This window comes from Myotis yumanensis, unplaced genomic scaffold (genome assembly GCF_028538775.1).
Source record: "Myotis yumanensis isolate MYYU_CA2020_CCGP unplaced genomic scaffold, mMyoYum1.0.hap1 SCAF_2, whole genome shotgun sequence".
Lineage (NCBI taxonomy): Eukaryota > Metazoa > Chordata > Mammalia > Chiroptera > Vespertilionidae > Myotis > Myotis yumanensis.
Window position 1 is genome coordinate 31,833,965 of NW_027223753.1, and position 21,418 is coordinate 31,855,382.

The window sequence follows — 21,418 nt, forward strand, 5'->3', positions numbered from 1 at the left end:
GTTGAAAGAACATTTAGGTGGCCTGCCCAAGCTCACAAATAGCACAAGCTCTTTGAGCTCTTTCAAAGGAAGCTACAGCGCCATCAGAGTCTCTGCTGAGCTGGCCTCCTTTTCCCTTGGCCTCCATTCTGAGACTTCTTCCTCTTGAGGCAGCCTAGCACTTAAACCCACAGACTGAGCAGAATACTTTTTAACCATGAAATTAGGTTTTATCACTCTGAGTCATGAGAAGCCCTATAATTGCACAAGCCATCCTTGAATAACAGGAACTACTCTTAGATTCATGGAAAGAGCAAGACCTGTTGATTTGGAAATTATTCTAAAAATCATGGTACTTCTGTCCTTCTCTCTCCCCTTACCCCCTCCACCCCAAACACACACATCTACTGACTGGGTTAAAGAAAAACAGACTCATAGATACAAAGAACAGACCAACAGCTATCAGAGGGGAGGGGAGTTGGGGGGCTGGGTGAAAAAGGTGAAGGTATTAAGCAGAAAACAAACAAACTCATAGACACAGATAACAGTATGGCGATTGTGAGAGAAAGGGGTGGGGGGAAGCATAAGATGGTATAGGGGAGATAAATAGTGAAGGAAACAGACTTGACTTTGGATGGTAAACACAATACAATATACAGATGATATATTATAGAGTTGTACACTTGAACCTATATAATTTTATTAAACAATGTCACTCCAATAAATGCAATAAATAATTAAAATAAAGAATACACAGTATTTTAAATAACATGCTTTACTCACAATGGACATTTGGTATTAGCCTTTTACACATGTCAGAATAGGTTGGTGGTTGGAAGTCCAATATTCCTGACTCATAAAGGGCTGGTCACTAGAACTACTGTACAAAACTATCCATTCACTAGTGTATCTGCACTATTGGAAAGAGGGACCATGAGGGGAAGCTATTTCAGGTTTCACAAAAGAAACAAAATAGATGAAGGGGCATGTCACTACTAGGAGTAGCTACTGATCCTTTCAATTCTTTGCAGAAGTGTCCAGTGATTCACTTCATCCCATCACATGCCCAGTGGTAACAGGACGAGCATTGAGCCTGGTGCCTCACACAGGATTCAAAATGTTTGATGACCAACACTCTGTGTCCCCTGAACACAACATCCACTCTTAAAACGGTGTCAAACTCAGCACAAGTAGCTGCAATCTCTTGGAGTCAAATTCTCTGCTTATAGAAGATTGAAGTTTCATTTGCAGCCATGGCCCTCTCTTCCTCCTCCTACATGGTTGCTCTACCTCTCAGGAGCCCTTCTAGGAACAGCCGAGGGAAAGATCACATCTGGAAGGGGCAGAAACACACCAGCCAATCTCACTGCATGTACAACTCTGACAGATTGGTCTTCCTGTCCCTTGACCGTTGGGAGGAGGCCTGTGCATCATCCAAGGGCTTTTCTCATCTCTGCTCGCTCTCTTTCTGTTACTCCTTTGAGTAAGATCTTGCACTCCTTCTTTCATCCCTATCACACACATAGCCATGAGCTGGCTCTATGATAACACAGATCCTGTGATCTAGACCCATGGGCTTTTGGGAAGCTCCTCCCATGCTTGGGGAGCCACAGGCCCTGGTCTAAGAGAGTTGTGTGACCAACCTTCAAACTTTCCCAGCAAGGAGTCAGTGGCCCGGGCCTTCCGCTTCTTCTTCTTCCTCTTGTCACTTTCTGCAATTGGAAGGGGTTCACTGCTGCCCATCTCTGGGAGAAAAGTGGAGATGTAAGGGAAATATCACTGTACTGATCAAGCTGTAAGTTCGCCCAGAAGCAAAAACAAAACAAAACAGTGGGGGGGGCGGGGGAGGGGGTGGAGACCCAGGAGCTTTACACTGATGGTTTTTAAATATCTGTGAGGACTATTGATTTGTTTTGACCCAGGAGGCAAAACTAAAGGCAAAACCATTATAGCAGATCGTTAACTGTGGAAAGAAACTCAGACAGACAGGCTAGATTAAAAGAGGATAGCAGAGGCCTGCTTTAACCAAGCTCATTAGCACATGGATTTAGATCTGCCACCAGTCAAACTATAGTCCCCAAACAGAACAATGAATCCATAAGCAGAATCCCACCTGTGACATCCTCTAGCTTCAGCACCAGAAAGACAAGAAGGAGGGTGTGGTTGGGAGGGAGTGCATGCAAATGAAATCATACGATTAATAACATCCCTATGTGGATGTGCACAGGGATTTCAACGGCCTTCAGTGGAGATTGCCTCTGTGAAGGTACAATAGGGCAGGAATGTCTACGAGCATAGACGAGTGCCTATGGAGCCAGAGCACACTCTTCCCTCTCTGCTACTTATGTGAGGGGATACAGGTAGGGTCCATTCAGAAGTCTGCAGTTGACAGGTCTACACCAGGCTGCTGGATGAGGTCATTTATTGCAAAAGCATTATTATCTCTCCCTGGCAAGCACCTGGTGCCCCTTGTTAAAGGGAAAATTTGGGAGGCAGATATTTGGACATTGGACAGATTGGGCAGGAAAAAGTAGGGACAAAAAGAATAAGCAGGAGACTGAGAAGGGGAAAGAGAAAAGGAGGAATAATGAGCCAGTACCCAATCATAGTACTGTTTCTAAGACACTCTAGTAAGGGCCTTCCCCTGGTAAAGATAAATTACTTACAGAACATGTCATGCCCCTGATCCAGAGTGGAGCCTTAATACTCTTTGCCTGCAGTTAGAAATAATAAGATTTCTCTGAAGTCTCTGGGTCTAAATCCCCACCAGGGTGATTAAACCTTTACATCCTTCTAAAATAGAGGCACTCGAGTGCTGATGGGGCATATGGTGTGAGAGCCTTTTAGACCAACCTTCAATAAACACAGGCTCTGGGTTGTTGAATTTTTTTTTTTTTTTTTTGAGAGAGATTTTGAAATGGAAGCTGACTCTTTGCCCATTGAGGGAAAAGGCCCACTCTCTTCTCAGAGGACCCTCCTGAACATGATCAGAGAAATGGCTCAGGAAGATTGATTAGAGCTGATGCACGTCTTCTATGCACTGTTCTCAGAAGCAAATACATGACAGCCATGAGGAGAAAGCACACAGAACGACAGCTCTCTTCAACACTACAATCCAGAAAGCATGGTTAGGCAGCCAAGTGTCTGACAGCTCAATTTAGGTGCATTCTTCCTCCCACTTTTAGGATCTGATGACAGAAGATTTTCAATTATACTTTATAGAAGAGATAATCACAGGGATAAAAGGAATCCATGGAGAATCTCAAAATATTACTCTAGGCAACAGCTTCAAGCACAAGATTCATCTTGTGTAACATGCTATCAATTAAAAAAATTAAACTTAAATATCAGCACCCAAATATCCACCCTGACCAAGGTATATTAACAAGAAAAGAGCTGCTCAATATAGTGAGACATTCTACAGAAATAAAACACAGGATCACTCATCTTCAGGTGCTCGGGGAGGGGGCACTGACCACTGTGACAATAGGCTGAGGAGGGACCACTGTCCCTCTGCCTCTTCCTCTGTGTGCAGTCCAACGTCAACCCTGGTCCCCATTTATTTTCTCACCAGCACTGCAAACCAAGTGCAGATGGGACAGATTTTAGATTCACTTCTCTTTCTCCTTCCCCTGCCCACACTCTGATGGAAGGCCCAAGAACAAGCAAAACAGCCGACAGGCAGGCAATGTAGAGGAGGAGCCAGAGGGCTGGTGGCATTATAATTCACAGGGGATGCTCAAACATTCTTACGACTCTAGCTAGAAAACCCTGTTAGCCGCAATTTATACTTGGTTTTTACCACAGCAGGGCTGAGGGAGCCTCTTGTGGAAGAAGCATACCTCTGAGCACGGCCGCACACTCAATATTAGATTTTATGGCTTCACACACAAAAAGATAGAGTACCTGGTCTATTCTGCATGGATTTCATTGGAAGAGGGTATGCCAGAAGGGACAAATGGTTAAGACTTTCCTTGGAAACAGACCTTGTTGAAGGAGAGTTGTTTTTAAAACTAGGAAGAAAAAAATGTAGGAAGACAGTGAAGTGAAAAAATATGCTTAACTTCCCTGTTTACACTGAAGGAATGGGGAAGGGAGAGGTGTCATAATCTTACCAAGGAGTTGATAGTTTCCTCTCTGAAGCCTGTGTATAGTCTATTTTATCACCGACAGTGGGGCCTGTGGGGCCTTATTTAACATGCATGCAATCATTTGAAAAAGCTTCTTCAGAGGGCAAGATTCCCCAACCGAGCAGATCCTTGGCTCACCTCCTTCCCTTGGCCTAAGGCAGTGGTTGGCAAACTGCAGCCCCTTGAGTCTGGCTCTTCCACAAAATACCACGTGCAGGCGCGCACGTACAGTGCGATTGAAACTTCGTGGCCACACTCAAGGGGCCAAAGAACCGCATGTGGCTCGCGAGCCGCAGTTTGCCGACCACTGGCCTAAGGATTCTTCTCAGCTATTAAAACCCATCTCAAAAGTCTCTATCCCTTTGAACGAGTTAAGGTCTGTGCAAACTCTGCTAGGCACTATGCAAATAGATGGGATTACTGCGCTGAACTAGAAGTTAAAGCTCCATTCTCTGCTCCCCAACCCTGCTGGAAACTATTAGAGCACTGATTTTATGTGGCCTTGAGAGCTCCCCAAAGTTCCTAAAGGTCAGGACTGCCACCTGTTCACCTCTGCATCTCCTTAAGTCAGACATACTAGTTCACCAGCCATCAGAGGACACGCACTGAAATGAAAATGATATAAAATGGTGCACATATGAGGTGTTAGGTATAGTGCATGTTACCTAGGCCCTTTAAGTAGGAGTGCACATACTGAAAGAAATTTGGGTACATGTTTGCCTTTCAGACAACACAGTTTTATGAATTCCCTGATAAACTTCCTCTCAAAAAGAGTACTGTGAAACTCAAAAGGTTTTTAACTTTCTAGCCCTTGCTACAGGACTGGGCAATGTGCCTGTTACTTCAGAGAAGGAAGTGAGCACTTCTTTTGTTTTCAGACTGAACCAGCTGGTGTGGAGGCTCCCAGCACTTCCACCGCCTCCTGCCCTTGCCTTCATCTTGGGCAGGGCTCGGTGGTCCACATTTGTATATTGGTGGAAGTGGAGCTGGAAAGAAAGCACACTGCTGACAGGGAAGGCACAAGGGCTTGGCATCAGGAGAACAAACTGAGTCCTGATTCAGATAGTACCAGACATAGTACCAAGGCCAAGTTACTTCACCTCTTAGAGTCTCAGTTTCCTCATCTACAGGATAAGTTTAAAAATAATGCCCGCCTTTTCCAGCAACCCCATGTGAGAATCCAGTGATATACTTACTATAAATGTGCTTCAAAAAACGTGTGTATGCCCTAGCTTGTTTGTCTCAGTGGATAGAGCACCGGCCTGCAGACTGAAGGGTCCTGGGTTTGATTTGGGTCAGGGCACATGCCCAGGTTGTGGGCTCAATCTCCAGTAGGAGGCGTGCAGGAGGCAGCCAATCAATGATTTTCTTTCATCAATATTTCTATCTCTCTCCTGCTCTCTTCCTCTCTGAAATCAATAAAAATATATTTAAAAACAAACAAGCATGTATATGCGCACATAACAGAGTAGAAAGACTATACAGAACTACACAAAAATGTTACTACTACTACAATTTGAAAGAGTGTCTACTATGTGTCAGGCACAATGCCAGGCATTTATATATATTATTATCTCTAATTCTTCTAATAACCCTAAAAGATAAATATTTTACCATATTTCAAGTGAAGAAACTGAGACTCAGAGGCTAAATTATCTACCAAATGCCAAACATGTAATTAGTGGTTTACCTGGGATTCAAATATAATGCTGCCTTTTCAAGTTCAGTCCATTTCTAATTTACAGTAGTTTTCTCTGCATGCTGGGGTGATTTCTATTTTCTTCTTTATATTTTTCAGTATTCTCCAAATTGTATACAATGAAATTTATTACTTTTTATGCTATTATCTCAGCCACATTTTATTTTTCAATAAAAGACACAAATTTCCTCCAATGCACATTGAAATTTTGAATCTGATTATACATTTAAAAAAATCATATCTAGATTTCTCTGTATTGAAATTCAACATTTGGTGAAGAAAAAACATTTCAGGAATATTCGTGCCAACCTGAAGATATTTTTATAATCTTGACAAACAACAAATGCTACTTCAATTCTTATCTTTTTAAGTGCTATTTTTTAAAAGAAAAAATATTGTAAAAACAAAGCAATGCACTGAACATTCAAGCCTGAGAGACACCAGGTTAAATTCTAGCTCTCTGCATGAGCTTTGGCAAGTTGCTTAGCTTCTCTGACTACCAGCGTCTTCATAAACAAAATGAGGTCACAGTAAGGCCTAGGCTGCTTATATCACGAGGCTGTTATGAGGATCAAATAAGAACCTATTACACACATACTGTATTTATTAAGCACCTACTAACTGTCCAGTGCTAGACAGTGAGAACATGAGAGAAGACATAGTCTCTGCCCTTATGGAATTTAAATCCACTGACATGTAAAACAATTTCAATACAGTGGGACAAGTGCTGTGACAGGGAGTACCAAGTGCTGTGGAGCAGAAGAGAGGCATCTAACTCAGTCTGGTAACTACAGGAAGGGATAGCTAAGCTGGCACCTGAAGGAGGAATGGGAACTGGCCAAGATGGGGGCTGGGGAGAAAGACAGAGGAAGAGCATGTGCTAAGGCCTGAAGGAGAGGCAGCATGGCCGATTAGTGCTGGAGCAGAGGGTATGTGGGGGAGTGATGGCAAATCAGCTAAAGGAGTGAGCAGAGGCAGAGCATGTGCAGTCTCACCATCAGAGTATTATCATCACGTCAATCATAATGAATGTGTCTAGTCCTAGATGTAAGTTTATCTTGTTTTCTCCATTAAAATAAGAGTAGGGCCCAGCCGGTGTGGCTCAGTGGTTGAGCATCAACCTATGAACCAGGAAGTCATGGTTCGATTCCATTCAGGGCACATGCCTGAGTTGCAGGCTCGATCCCCAGTAGGGGGTGTGCAGGAGGCAGCAAATCAATGATTCTCTCTCATCATTGATGTTTCTATCTCCCCCTTCCACTCTGAAATCAATAAAAATATATTTAAAAAATAAGAGTAGTAAAGCAAGTTCTCCCTTCTTTGTAAAATCTGTTAGTCAACAAGTATTGATTGTACTCCTATGGTAACAGCTGTTAAAGATACAGATGCAACAACCAACCTGGCTCCTGCACAGGGAGAGCCCAGAGAGCTCACAGAGCAGATAAAGAGTCTTACCCAGTGGGACTAGAAAGGCAAAAGGTGTTCCTGACATGAAAGTACTGACCCACTGTTCTCCCCAAAGCTAACCCTAAGGCCCACCTTCTGAAAGAACTGTCATTTCTCTATGAAGTCTTATGAGCCACAATGCCCCCAAAGTCACCAGGTCTGCTCCATATTTTGGCAGAGCCTATAGAGAACTGACCAGCTCCTACATCTGGTATGTGATATCAGGTGATCATTTTCCCACCAAAAAGGAGACTTTGCTGGCTAACAGTTCGGCTAACTCAGCTCATGCTCCTCTCCCAACCACTCTAGAGTTCTTTTCAAGATCTAGGACTCACTCCTCTTCACATTCTTTAAGATTTACTTCCTTCTCTAGAAAGCCACAGAGAATTCTAGAGAAGCAATAGCAGTGAGAGCAAGCTGATGAATATAATGATCAATTCAGCAGTTTTCTCAGTCAGCTGGCTGAGGGCCCCCAAGCAAATGGAAACTGAGAAAATGAAACTGAGGCAATGAAAGTAAGGGGGATGGACACTCTTAAGGAACAGCCCAAGACTAAGAAATGTGAGGCAGAGGAGGAGGCAATCAGGAGGAGCCTGGGGAGACTGAGCCCATAACATTTACTTCTCTGAAGCAGTAAAACAGCAATTAAAGTAAACACTACTACTACAAGTAGTTATAGGACACACACACTTATATGGTGCTTACCATATGCTAGGTAATGTTCTAAGCAATTTACAAATACCACATTTTACATGTACTAACTTATGTAATCTTCACAACTCTATGAGGTAAGTATCATTATTTGCACATTTTACAGATGAAGAAACTGAAGTACAAGGAGACGAAGTAATTTGCCCAGGGTCACATAGCTAGTGGTGGCAGAGCTAGGATTTAAATCTAGATAGTCTGGCTTAGAATTCAAACTTTAAACTATTACACTATATTTAAACCTTAATGCTGAAAAGCAGAAGAGGGTAGCCAGTCAGAGTTAGCCAGACATGAACAAGAATGCTTTGATTTAGAAACTTTAACACAGAGATTCCCTACTGGTGTGCTATGAATGAGGTATGATCCTTTCATCAGGCTAAACAATATAATTTTCTATGTGTGCTATGATGTCAAAAAGGTTGGTCATCACTGCTCTTACATAAAAGGAGTATATTATCACCACTTTATCACTATTGTATTAATCTGAAACCTAATTTATCAGAACTTTTTTCTTGCTCTGAGGTAGCTTTGTATTTTGTGTTTTGGCATATTATATAGGAAGAACTACAAACCAGTCCAACCACATTATTTCATGGCAGTTCTTGTATCAGGTACAAGGTTACATTCTTTTTCTGCCAGACCTAATAGTTGGCTTATTTGGTTTCTGATAATATCATTACTACGTAGGGGACAAGGTCAAGGAAGGGGTACATTCAAACAGAAGCTAGTCAAATTTAACACATGATGGATAAGAGGAGGTACCTGTGAAATCAGCTCGATCAAAGGACAGTCTATAAGTGTGATTCCAGGGGCAAAGGCATTTCACAGGTTTTTCCCAAGAGTACTGTGTGTAGTAAGGCTGGACAGCATTATGCAGATTGCAGTGTCCCACTCAACTACAGTAAAAGAAGTATACAGCCTGCTAAGGTACCAGCAAGGTGGTGATTCACAACAGGCCTCAAAATGGGCTGGGATAGTAAGATTCTCAGAGGCAAAAGCTCTAGATTCAGGCCCATCTTCTTCCTCTGCTCTGATACTGGGATCACAAGCAGCCTTCAGAACTCTCACTGCATCTCCTGGTGGAAGGAATGACAAGAGAAAGGGCAAGAGGGGTAAAGAAAGTGTGTGTTTAAGACGTGGCAAACAGGAAAATAGAATTACCATATGATCCAGCAACTCCACTTCTGGGTATTTATCCAAAGAAAACAAAACACTAACTTGAAAAGGTATATGCATCTCCGAGTTCAATGCAATATTTACATTATTTACCAGTATAATAGCCAAGATATGGAAACAACCTAAAGTCTACTGATGAATGATTAGAACACACACAATGGAATATGATTCAGCCATAAAAAGAATGAAATCTTGCCATTTGTGACAACCTGGGGAAGGCAAGGAAGGCCTATAACTAAGGAAGGGGTAGAAAAGAAGAGAAAGAAGCAGAACTGGTCCTGCTGAACAACTGGAGATGGAGTCAAAGACTACTCTCCCTCCGTGTCTAATCTCTCTACCCCCACTGCCTAGTATGGAGCCAGGCACAGAGGAGGACTCAATATATGTTTATTAACCAAAGTCAGAGAACCCTAAGAGCAGTAGGACCTTCAAAGAAGGGGAGAATTCAGGAAGGGAAGCTTATTGGGGATGGGGAGCCATGGAAGACAGTGTACTACTGGGAAGCTTCAGATGAAGGGTGACATAGCAGCAAAGCATGAAAACTCACAGATCAGGCTAAGACCATTCTCACCCAGATATCATCTGACCCAATCTACAAATGAGGCATTATTTATAACTTGCCAGGCATGATAGAACCTCAGGTTAGAATATCATACAGAACACTTCAAAAGGTCATCATATATGTCACTTATAAGTTTAAAAAAGAACTGAAAAGATAGATCTCGAGTTATTTTAACAATGGTTACTTTGGGAGAATGAAATTGAATGAGTACAAAATTTTATTTTTTATACTTCTGTTGTATTTTATTTGATATAGTTGTTTTATAATGAAAAGTAAAATAAATAAATTTTACTTACTGCATGGTTTTCCTTATGAGCCTCTCTGCTATTATATTCTGGTAGAAATGTGCTCCCCCGTTTAAGTAACTGTCTTAAGCATGCCAGGCAGTCCAGCTAATCCTGGCTGCCTAACTGAATACTGAAATCTCTGACTGACTCCTTCCTCTGGAAATAGATAATGGCAATCTAAAGCAATCTAAAAGTCTAAGTAAAATGTATAGCCAATCTTACCTATAGGTTTGCTCAATTTTTAGAAAGCAAATCCTCTGTAAACTTGAAATTCCAGATAAAATAATGCTTCTGACAGGGGGTTGCTGTCTTCCAGCCGCAGGAAGTGTTTCAGTGGTCTCTGCAGGTAGCACACATTCTTCAGTTCTCTGCTTCAGTTCAGCTTCTGCTTCAGTTCAGCTTCTGCTTCATCAGGTCTGCCATGAAAATCTTTAAAAAGCAGAAATAGAAAGGATATCAAAAGGCTGACTTTTTTGCCCTGGCCGGTTTTGCTCAGTGGGTAGAGCATCGGCTTGTGGACTGAAGGGTCCTGGGTTTGATTCTGGTCAAGGGCACATACCTGGGTTGCGGGACAGGCAGGAGGCAGCCGATCAATGATTCTCTCTCACCATTGATGTTTCTATCTCTCTCTCCCTTTCTCTTCCTCTCTGAATCAATAAAAATATATTTTTTAAAATGCTGACTTCTTTAAAAGAACCAGAGAAGATAACGATCAACCTAAGTTTTCCCCAAATCTATGCATTACATCAGCAAGTAGATATACATAAAGCAATCACAGACTTCTCCAGTCTTTAAAATCAGACGTTTGAGCATTTGAAAATGTTGAGATTAAGCATTTGAAGATTTAACAAGTGTCTGAGTAAAAGTTTTCAGATTCTGTTTCCACTGTGGAATTCTAGAACCAAAGAGACAAAACTAGACCTAGATGACAGATATGGACACCTCTTCTTGCTGAGGAATCTCATGTGGAAGGTAAAAGCTGACATTTCTCTATTGTCCAAGTCTAGAGGCAGAAAGATAAACTAGATTCTGAGAGCAACAGGTGGCATGAACAGGAACAAGGTTTTATGCCAAATGCATAATTATTGCTAGTTTTCTATGCAATGGCTTCATGTTCTGTCCACTGCTATTTTTAATCTCATGGCTCTAGCTATCATGTGTCAAAGTAGATTTGTGAATTTCTCTACAACTTGAATGTGTACTTCCCCCTTTTTCCAATGAAAAAGCTCTGGAAAAGCAATTTCAATCTGAATTCTGGGAATCTTGTGCCAAACTTTCTAAAAAGGTTTTCTAACTGGAATCCAGATGTGTTTCGCCATTTCCTCAAATCATGTGTCCCAAACTGAACTCACCCCAACCCCACCCACCGCCTCCTTCCTCCTTTCCCTTCTTCTCTATCAGATTATATCATCCTGCCAGTCACCCAGCAACAGAACCTTTAAATCATTTCTAATGTCTCTTTCTTTCGCAATCTTATAAGCTCCAAATACTCACACTGTCAGGCTTTCCCTCAGCCTGTTATGTAGCTCTTTGAAGAATAGCACCTATTCTTTCTTCAGGGCCCATCACAAATTACTGAAAATAGTCCCAGAAATTACTTCATCCAGCATTTAATCAAACCCACAGTATACTATTAAAATACTTAGAGCTAGCTATACACATGCTTATGTGGCTCTCCCACTAGGCTACAAACCCCTCAAAGGCAGGGACATATCTTTTTCATCTATGTATTTCCAGCATCTAACACAGTATCTGGCGCGCGCACACACACACACACACACACACACACACACACACACACACGACTAGTAAATATCTGAATGAATTACTTTATCCATGAAATATTTGTTTATTGTGCAACAGAGAATGTTAGCACATATAATAACCCTTCCTATTTGTGCCTTTTATTCCTGAACAAATCTCTGTGACCCAATGAAACTATTTCCAGGGCCCAAAGAAGCTCTCTCCTTGTGGGCCACACACTTCCAGAGACAGCCTTGAACTTCAACTCTTTGCCTTTAGTCTTGTCACAATATTAAACCCCGTGTTCCTTCCTTGTTGTTGCCTATAGTAGGGGTTGGCAAATTTGTTCTGTAAAGGAGCAGATAGTAACTATTTTAGGCTTTCTGTGTCAGATGGTCTCTGTCACAACTATTTAATTTTGCCTTTATAGAGAAAAAGCCACCATAGACAACACGTAAATAAATGATGGTGCCTATATGCCAATAAATATTTATGGATACTGAAACTTGAATTTTTCTTTTTTAAAAACTCTTTATTGTTGAGATTATTACAAATGTCCCCTTCCCCTCCCCCCATTATTCCCCTCTACCCCGTTCCTGCCCCACCCCAGGCCTTAGGTCTGTGTCCATAGGTAATGCATATACTAGTATACATATAAGATCTTTGGTTAATCTCTTCCCACACCCCCTTCGCTCCTTCTCTCTGAGATTCATTAGTCTGTTCCATGTTTCCATTCCTCTAATTCTATTTTATTCATCAGTTTATTTTGTTCATTAGATTTCTTGCTTATTTTGATTTTTAGTTTCAATTGTTGATAGATATGTATTTATTGCCATTTTATTGTTCATATTTTTACCTTTTTTACCTTATTTTTCTTTCTCTTCTTAAAGAATACCCTTCAACATTTCATGTAATATTGGTTTGGTGGTGATGAACTCCTTTAGCTTTTTCTTGTCTGTGAAGCTCTGTATCTGACCTTCAATTCTAAATGATATCTTTGTTGGGTAGAGTAATCTTGGTTGTAGGTTCTCGCTATTCATCACTTTGAGTATTTCTTGCCATTCCTTTCTGGCCTGCAAAGTTTCTGTTGAGAAATCAGCTGACGGTCATATGGGTGCTCCCTTGTAGGTAACTAACTGCTTGAAACTTGAATTTTCATGCCACAAAATATTAATATTCTTTTTATTCCTCCTTCCCCCAACCATTTAAAAACATAAAACACATTCTTACCTGTGGTCTATATGAAAACTGGTAGTGATCCAGAAATGGCCTATAGTCAAGTTTGCCAACCCAGCTTATTTCCCCTCCTTACAATTCTATTTCTCTACAAACACACATACACCCATACGCACACACACACATGCACACACATGTAGGTCTACAGTAAAAACAACTCTCAGAATTCCTTTATAGATTTTGTGTTATTCTGCTGTTTAGAGCCACAGTAGGGCTGGGGAGGTAGGAAGCACATGGGTTTTCGATGGGCTTTCGAGCCATTAGGATCTAGATTCAGATTCTGGCCTTACTGTATACTAATGAAGTAACCCTGGACATAATGCTCAACCCCTCTCATCATCTATAAAATAGGGACAATAACATCTATAACACAGAGTTGCTGTGAGAATTAAATGAGCTAATATATATCCAGTTCACGGCACAATGCCTGGCATAGAGTAAGTACTCAATAAATAGCAACTATTATTCAAACTTGGGATATGGTTTGCCAGATTGTGGCCTTGGAAAGTCCTCTGTAAACCACAACTGGGCATCATGAAGGAATAAACTGAAGGTATATAGGCAACATGAAGGCAAAGAGATAGAATTTGGAAGTTTTCAGATACATGATACAGGTTCCAAGTGCTTGGTTGGTTCTGATTCCTTCTGGCAACATTCCAAATTCCTTTGAGCCTCTTTTCCTCCCCAGCGAGAACATCTGACTCTGACAATGCCTGCATCTTCTTAACATTTCTTACCAAATACCCAGATGAGCCCTGAAATCCTCTCCTCATTCTTGTATTCTTCTTGGCATAGGGCTGGGGAAGGGTGAATGTGGCCAGATCAAACCTACACAGATCGGCCTGCCACTGGGTCTTATATAGGTTGGACACCCAATTCTCTCTCAATTCTTCATAAGTTTTTTTCTGTATAGGGAATGAAATTTCTCCAGAGCTTAAGAACTAGTTTTTCTATAGAAGTTTCAGAGCAAAACAACAACAAAAACGCACCAAGTATATAAATAGGGGTTCCATCATATCACTTTCTTTTTTTCAAGGCGTAACCATTTTATTTTAATTTTTTTCTTTATTGATTAAGGATTACATATGTGTCCTTTTCCCCCCATTTCCCCTTCTCCCCCCACTCATGCCCTCATCCGCCTGTTGTCTGTGGTTAGGCTTATATGCATGCATACAAGTCCTTCGGTTGATCTCTCCCACTTACCCCCACCCTCCCCTACCTTCCCTCTGAGGTTTGACAGTCTGATCGATGCTTCTCTGTCTCTGGATCTGTTTTTGTTCATCAGTTTATGTTGTTCATTATATTCCATAAATGAGTGAGATCATGTAATATTTATCTTTCTCTGACTGGCTTATTTCGCTTAGCATAATGCTTTCCAGTTCCATCCATGCTGTTGCAAATGGTAAGAATTCCTTCTTTTTACCGCAGTGTAGTATTCAATTATGTAGATATACTACAGCTTTTTAATACACTCATCTGCTGATGGACACTTAAGCTGTTTCCAAATCTTAGCTATTGTAAATTGTGCTGCTATGAACATAGGGGTGCATATATCCTTTCTGATTGATGTTTCTGGTTTCTTGGGATATATTCCTAGAAGTGAGATCACTGAGTCAAATGGGAGTTCATTTTTAGTTTTTTGAGGAAATGTCATACTGTTCTCCACAGTGGCTGCACCAGTCTGCATTCCCACCAGCAGTGCACGAGGGTTACTTTTTCTCCGCATCCTCGCCAGCACTTGTCGTTTGTTGATTTGTTGATGATAGCCATTTTGACAGGTGTGAGATGGTACTGCACTGTTGTTTTGATTTGCATCTCTCAGATGATTAGTGACTTTGAGCATGTTTTCATGTATCTCTTGGCCTTCCTTATGTCTTCTTTCAAAAAGTATCAATGGAATAGAACAGAGAACCCAGAAATCGACCCAAACCACTATGCTCAATTAATATTTGATGAAGGCGGCAAGAACATACAGTGGAGTCAAGACAGTCTCTTCAATAAATGGTGCAGGGAAAATTGGACAGATACATGCAAAAAAATGAAACTAGACCACCAACTTACACCATACACAAAAATAAATGCAAAATGGATAAAGGACTTAAACATAAGATGGGAAACCATAAAAATACTAGAGGAATCCACAGGCAGCAAAATCTTAGACATATGCCGAAGCAATTTCTTCACCGATACAGCTCCTAGGGCAATGGAAACTAAAGAGAAAATAAACAAATGGGACTACACCAAAATAAATAAATTTGCAATTAGGTTTGCTAATTTGCATGCTGCCTCTACTTCAGGCTTTTAGATTGCTTTAGATTGCCATTATCTATTTCCAGAGGAAGGAGTCAGTCAGAGATTTCAGTATTCAGTTAGGCAGCCAGGATTAGCTGGACTGCCTGGCATGCCTAAGACAGTTACTTAAACGGGGGAGCACATTCCTACCAGAATATAATAGCAGAGAGGCTCATAAGGAAAACCATGCAGTAAGTAAAATTTATTTATTTTGCACAGCAAAAGAAACCATCAACAAAACAACAAGAAAGTCCACTGCATGGGAGAACATATTTGCCAATGTTATCACTGATAAGGGTTTAATCTCCAACATTTACAGCAGTGGTTCTCAACCTTCCTAATGCCGCAACCCCTTTAATACAGTTCCTCATGTTGTGGTGACCCCCAATTTCATTGTTACAAATTGAACATAATTAAAGCATAGTGATTAATCACAAAACAATATGTAATTATATATGTGTTTTCCGATGGTCTTAGGCGACCCCTGTGAAAGGGTCGTTCGACCCTCAAAGGGGTCACGACCCAGAGGTTGAGAACCGCTGATTTACAGGGAACTCATACAACTTAACAAAAGGAAGATAAACAACTCAATCAAAAAATGCGCAATGGACCTACATCATATCACTTTTAAGACAGAAAACATCGAAGGTGAGCAGATAAAACTAAGGCTTGTGGTATCTCTGTCCTTGGTCCAAAAAGCCAGATTTGAGCCTTTCACTTCCTTGCTCCAACACCTCCAATGAGTGTCCACTGCTTCTGGAATCCTAAGCTTCCTATGCTGTCACTGAGGGCCTCCACAAACTTGCCCCAGACCATCCATCCTGCATTATGTCTTACTACTCCTCTACTGAAGTCTTGACCTATAGTCCAGGCAAAATAGACTGTTTCTATGGAACTGCCCTCAACAATTTCCAGCTTCCCACATAATTCAACAGCATAATTGTACATAATTCAATCACCTATAACATTTTATTGCACATCTCCCCCTAGACTGAGTTAGGGACAGGGCAGAGACTATTTATGATTTATTTCTGGTCCCCTATACCTAGCACAGGGCCTGGTACACGGCAAACACTTAATAAATATGAATAAATGAATGGAAACACCTAAAGTTACTCTTTCCTTAAAGTGTTTTAGTTGGACTTTTATTAGCAGACATAGTCTGGGTTATAGCCAAGAAGTAGAAAAACCGAAGAGAAAGAAAAGAAGCATGACCAATGAGATCCAAGCAACGGAAAATAGGTTTTAAGAATAAGGTAAAAGAAACCAGGGCTGTTTAGCCTGGAGAAGAGAAGATGAGACCTAACTCGATTTTGGCTTTAAGTCCACAAAAGGTTCTCATGAGAAAATCTTGACCTCATCCTCCCTTTATAATCAGAAGAAACTTTTCCATATTCATGGAAAATGGAACAAGAAGAAATGGCTTAAGTTAATGCCAGGGGGGTTTAAGGAGGAGAGAAAGGAAAACCAAATTAGGCACCACTTTTCCAGAGACACTGTTATTGTACTTTTTGGCAAGAGAATTGGAGTGTCTTGCTTAGCACTTCTTTTGAAGGCTGTGCAAAAGAGAATAAATATGCTGCTCTGTTTCTGTTTACTATGGAGAGAGGTGGGAAATACACAAGTCAGGTAAGATTTTCTAATGAGCCAAAGACTTTTTTTCCCAATATATTTTTATTTATTTCAGAGAGGAAGGGAGAAGGAGAGAGAGACAGAAACATCAATGATGAGAGAGAATTATTGATTGGCTGCCTCCTACAAGCCCCCAACTGGGGATTGAGCCCACAACTCAGGCATATGCCCTTGACCGGAATCCAACCCATGACCTTTCAGTCCACAGGCTGATGCTCTATCCACTGAGCCAAGCCGGCTAGGGCAAGCCAAAGACTTTTTATTGACCCTTTTCCTACAGGCACTTTTTTTCATGTCATGCTTTGCAATCCTGTGATGGAACAATCTAGCATTTCAAAGTTTCCTGATGGGGCAATGGAAAGAAAGAGAAGGCAACAATATCACAGTAAGACAGGGATAATGCCCTAATATATATATATGCTTTCTATAAAAACAATATCTAACTGGACATTAATAACAATTATTAATATTATTACTATTAAAGCTAATATTCATTGAACACCTATGTGCCAGACACTGTGCTAAGTGGTTACATAACTTATCTGAATCCTCATAATAACCCCATGATATAGACAATATTTGTATCCCCATTCTACAGAGGAATAAACTAAGACCCAAGAAGGTTAAATAATTTGCCCAAGTCACATAGCTAGCAAGTGATAGAACCTGGACTAAAACCCAGGCAATATGACTCTAGAGGCAATATAACTCTAGAGACAATATGACTTTAATAAACGAGGCATGCGGCCCTGCCAGCCACGAGTTTGACATGCTTGCTCTAGAGCAGCGGTTCTCAACCTGTGGGTCGCGACCCCTTTGGGGGTCGAACGACCCTTTCACAGGGGTCGCCTAAGATCATCGGAAAACACATATATAATTACATACTGTTTTTGTGATTAATCACTATGCTTTAATTATGTTCAATTTGTAACAATGAAATTGGGGGTCACCACAACATGAGGAACTGTATTAAAGGGGTTGCGGCATTAGGAAGGTTGAGAACCACTGCTCTAGAGTCTATATACCTAACTACTATATCTCTATATAAGAAGGATGAGAGGCTAGAATTTAAACGCTTGAGTCTCTGGATCCAGGTTCATACTCTCAGCTACTTACTTATACTGCCCCAAGTCAGGAAGAACAATGTAACATATGAATGGCATTAGCAAGAGAAGAGATTTCAGAAGTGAACCAAAATACCCCCCATATTACAGAGAAAGAAGCTGACATTGAGGACTCACAGATTATAATGAGCAGAATCAGAACTTGAATGCCAGCCTTTTGACTCCAAGTCCTCTTTCCTCCATTATAGATTCTTGTCTAATTTGAGGGTGAGAAAATGAAGGAAAACTATGTGCCAAATCAGTCCCCCCCCTAGGTACTTTTGTAATGAACTGTTAATCTCACATTAGAAACTATGTCTGAACTATAAGGGTGCCAGAAGTCTCTACAAATGGATTCTAAGATCCTACTAGCTAAGAATGGCAATACACTGATTTATGGTACTGCAGAAGCTGCCATAATGCTCACATATTAAGCCAATCAAGCAGCCCTAGACCAGGCATTTTCCATAGTAGGTCAGTGGTTGACAGTTTAAGCCTGAACTGAACTATGTCAACAGCCTCCTCATCAATGTCCCCATTCTGGGACCTGCTTTGCTCTAGTCTGGCCTCCATTCTACAGCCACAATAAACAGAGTCCTAGTCATGGCCTGCAGAGCCTTGCAGCACAATGGAAAAAAGGACATGGGTCTTTGAATCTAATACTCATACGTGTGGACCAAGTTCTGCCACCTACTAGCCACCTGACCTTGGGCAAGTCACTTTAATCTTTCTGAGGTCTGGTTTCTTCATCTTTAAATTGGAGATAAATATCCCCATATTACAGGGTTATGAGGATTAACTAAATTATAGTGTGTAAAGCATCTAACATATTGCAAGCCGTAAAACAGAGCAGACACTCGGTAAATGTTAGTGTTCGTCTTCCCACTCCCTTCTCTACATTTTGAGCACAAAGCACCATTTCAACTTATTTCCACTCCTCACCACCTCACCAACTCCATTCCTCTCCCCCAACACACACACACACACACACACACTCATTTCCACCTCTAGGCCACTATTCAAACTGCTCCTTCTCACAGGAATTAACTTCCTCCAAGGCCCACCATAAATTTTCCACCTTTAGGAATCCTTCTCTAGACCCCCTTTGTTCGTGTTGGGATTGATTTCTCCTTCTTCCAAACTCCCACTTTGTTTACATTTTTTACTACATTTACCATAGTCAGCCTGATTTCAGTTATTTATGTACTTATCTATCTTCCCAACTACACGAGGGAGAAGGCTCTAAGAAGAAAATTACTTATACAGGACAGGAAATATGAGGTTTTCCTGTGTATATTTCTCAATACCAGGGTCTTGTACATAGCAAGACCTCAATATCTATTTATTGAATTGAATCTTGCCACCCTTGACTGGGAATCTTTACGGAAAAGATCCTGGAGTGAGTTTACTCTAAAGTTCTACATTTATTTACTGTCTGATTTGCTAGACATGCAATTTTTAAAAATATATATTTTATTGATTTTTTTACAGAGAGGAAGGGAAAGGGATATAGAGTTAGAAACATCGATGAGAGAGAAACATCAACCAGCTGCCTCCTGCACACCTCCCATTGGGGGTATACCTGCAACCAAAGTACATGCCCTTGACCGGAATCAAACCCAGGACCCTTCAGTCCTCAGGCTGACGCTCTATCCACTGAGCCAAACAGGTCAGGGCTAGACATGCAATTTTTAATTCTAATGTTCCTAAACTAAGATCCACTAATACCCATGTCAGCACGCTTTATTGAATACCTTTAACCATTCTCTCAACACACTCTGGACTCCTCTCAAGAATCCCTCCAGGGTATGGATAGACATTGCTGGGAGGACGGCACTCATTCCCAGAGTAGGGTGATGTGGGAGCAAGCTCTTTGGTGAACTGTTCCCCCCAACTGGTTAGAACAGGGGTGGGCAAACTTTTTGACTCGAGGGCCACAATGGGTTCTTAAACTGGACCGGAGGGCCGGAACAAAAGCATGGATGGAGTGTTTGTGTGAACTAATATAAATTCAAAGTAAACATCATTACATAAAAGGGTACGGTCTTTTTTTTTTTTTTAGTTTTATTCATTTCAAACGGGCCGGATCCGGCCCGCAGGCCGTAGTTTGCCCACGGCTGGGTTAGAAGATGACTATCATTAAAACCATATTAAAAACCAAGTTGTGGATCTTAAAGTAGATCTGGATGATTTCTACCTGCTTTAGTTTCCAAATCTATAAAACAGAGTTTTGAAATGTTACATATAAAGCACTTAAAACAACATCTGCCACACAGTAAGCGCTCAATAAATGTTAGATATATTAACAATGTAGCAGACTGGAAAAAACAAAGAGCCAGGACTTTTCACTTCCAGCACTATTCCCACCACTAACTGGTTCCCTGTGCAATCTTGATCGAGTCCTCTGCCCTCTAGGTCTTTCTCAATCTGTAAAAGTAAAGAGATAGAACCAGATGATTCCCATGCCCTTCTACCTTCAACGATGTATATTTCTCTGTGAACAACAAAGAGCCTTCTGTTCCATATGCTGAAGCTGTTGGCAAGGGAAAATGTGAATGTGTAGCTGCTGGTTCCCAGATGGGAAGAGCCAAAGACAGGGCAACCGATTAGTAAACCACCTGTGCACTTTCCCCTTTGTGAGCTATATATATCTATCATACGCAGTGCAGGTCCCTGAACAGAGCACCACCTCCTTTCCAACAAAACTTACTGCGAAGGCAAGACAAGAGCCTGAAAACAAGAGCAGCAACGAAGAGTCCTCTTTTGTGCAGAATACCTGCACCTTCTTGCCTTTGATGCCTGTAATTGGGGCATAATCAATCTATACCGGGCTCTCCTGGGGCACATCTTCTCTTGAAGGAAAAACACAAAGGCCCACTCTGAACCTGAAAGCTCATAAAACAAAAACCAAAGCAAGTAAATAAAAAATGTCACTGACTCATTCAGCCACAAACACTGCAGAGGCCTACTCTGTACCAGGCAGAGGAGGGATGAAACAGACATGGTCCCCTGCCACCAATGTACTCAGAGTACATATGGGGTGACAGACCTGAAGGCAGACAGCGAACAAAGTTATAGTCGAGCTGTGGCCTCTGCTACAGAAGACGGGAAGGGGACAACTAATCCAGCAGAGGCATCAGAGAAGCTTCACTGACAGGTCACATGGGCCTTGAAAGATGAGAGGGAAGAGGGGACTCCAGGAAGAGGGAATACAAGCAAAGGAACATGCAGGGAAGGTATGAGCAGCAAAAAGTAGTTTGTTTTGACGGGGTCACAGGGTGCAAGACAAGGGGAAACAGAAGAGAAGTTTTGGAACAGATTACGGAGGAACTTGTGTATGAGGCTGAGTCCAAACTCTATACCAGCGGTTCTCAACCTGTGGGTCGCGATCCCTTTGGCGGTCGAACGACCCTTTCACAGGGGTC

The 21,418-nt window shown here is 41.4% G+C and overlaps 1 protein-coding gene across 6 annotated transcripts in view; it reads right to left on the reverse strand.

Moving 5' to 3' along the window:
* Window positions 1–21,418, reverse strand: part of MKNK1 (MAPK interacting serine/threonine kinase 1) — a 43,338-nt gene that overhangs the window by 20,216 nt on the left and 1,704 nt on the right. For 2 of the 6 annotated variants that reach the window (XM_070405048.1, XM_070405053.1), the window contains exons 2-3: window positions 10,210–10,416; window positions 1,623–1,724 (exon numbers count right to left, since the gene is read on the reverse strand). In XM_070405048.1, coding sequence (XP_070261149.1) covers window positions 1,623–1,722 — 100 coding nt within the window. In that variant the 5' untranslated portion in view covers window positions 1,723–1,724; window positions 10,210–10,416. Of the gene's footprint in view, window positions 1–1,622; window positions 1,725–2,645; window positions 3,151–3,455; window positions 3,521–5,305; window positions 5,519–8,724; window positions 9,039–10,209; window positions 10,417–21,418 lie in introns of those variants that run through there. The other 4 variants (XM_070405050.1, XM_070405049.1, XM_070405051.1 and 1 more) reach the window with 4 other exon arrangements.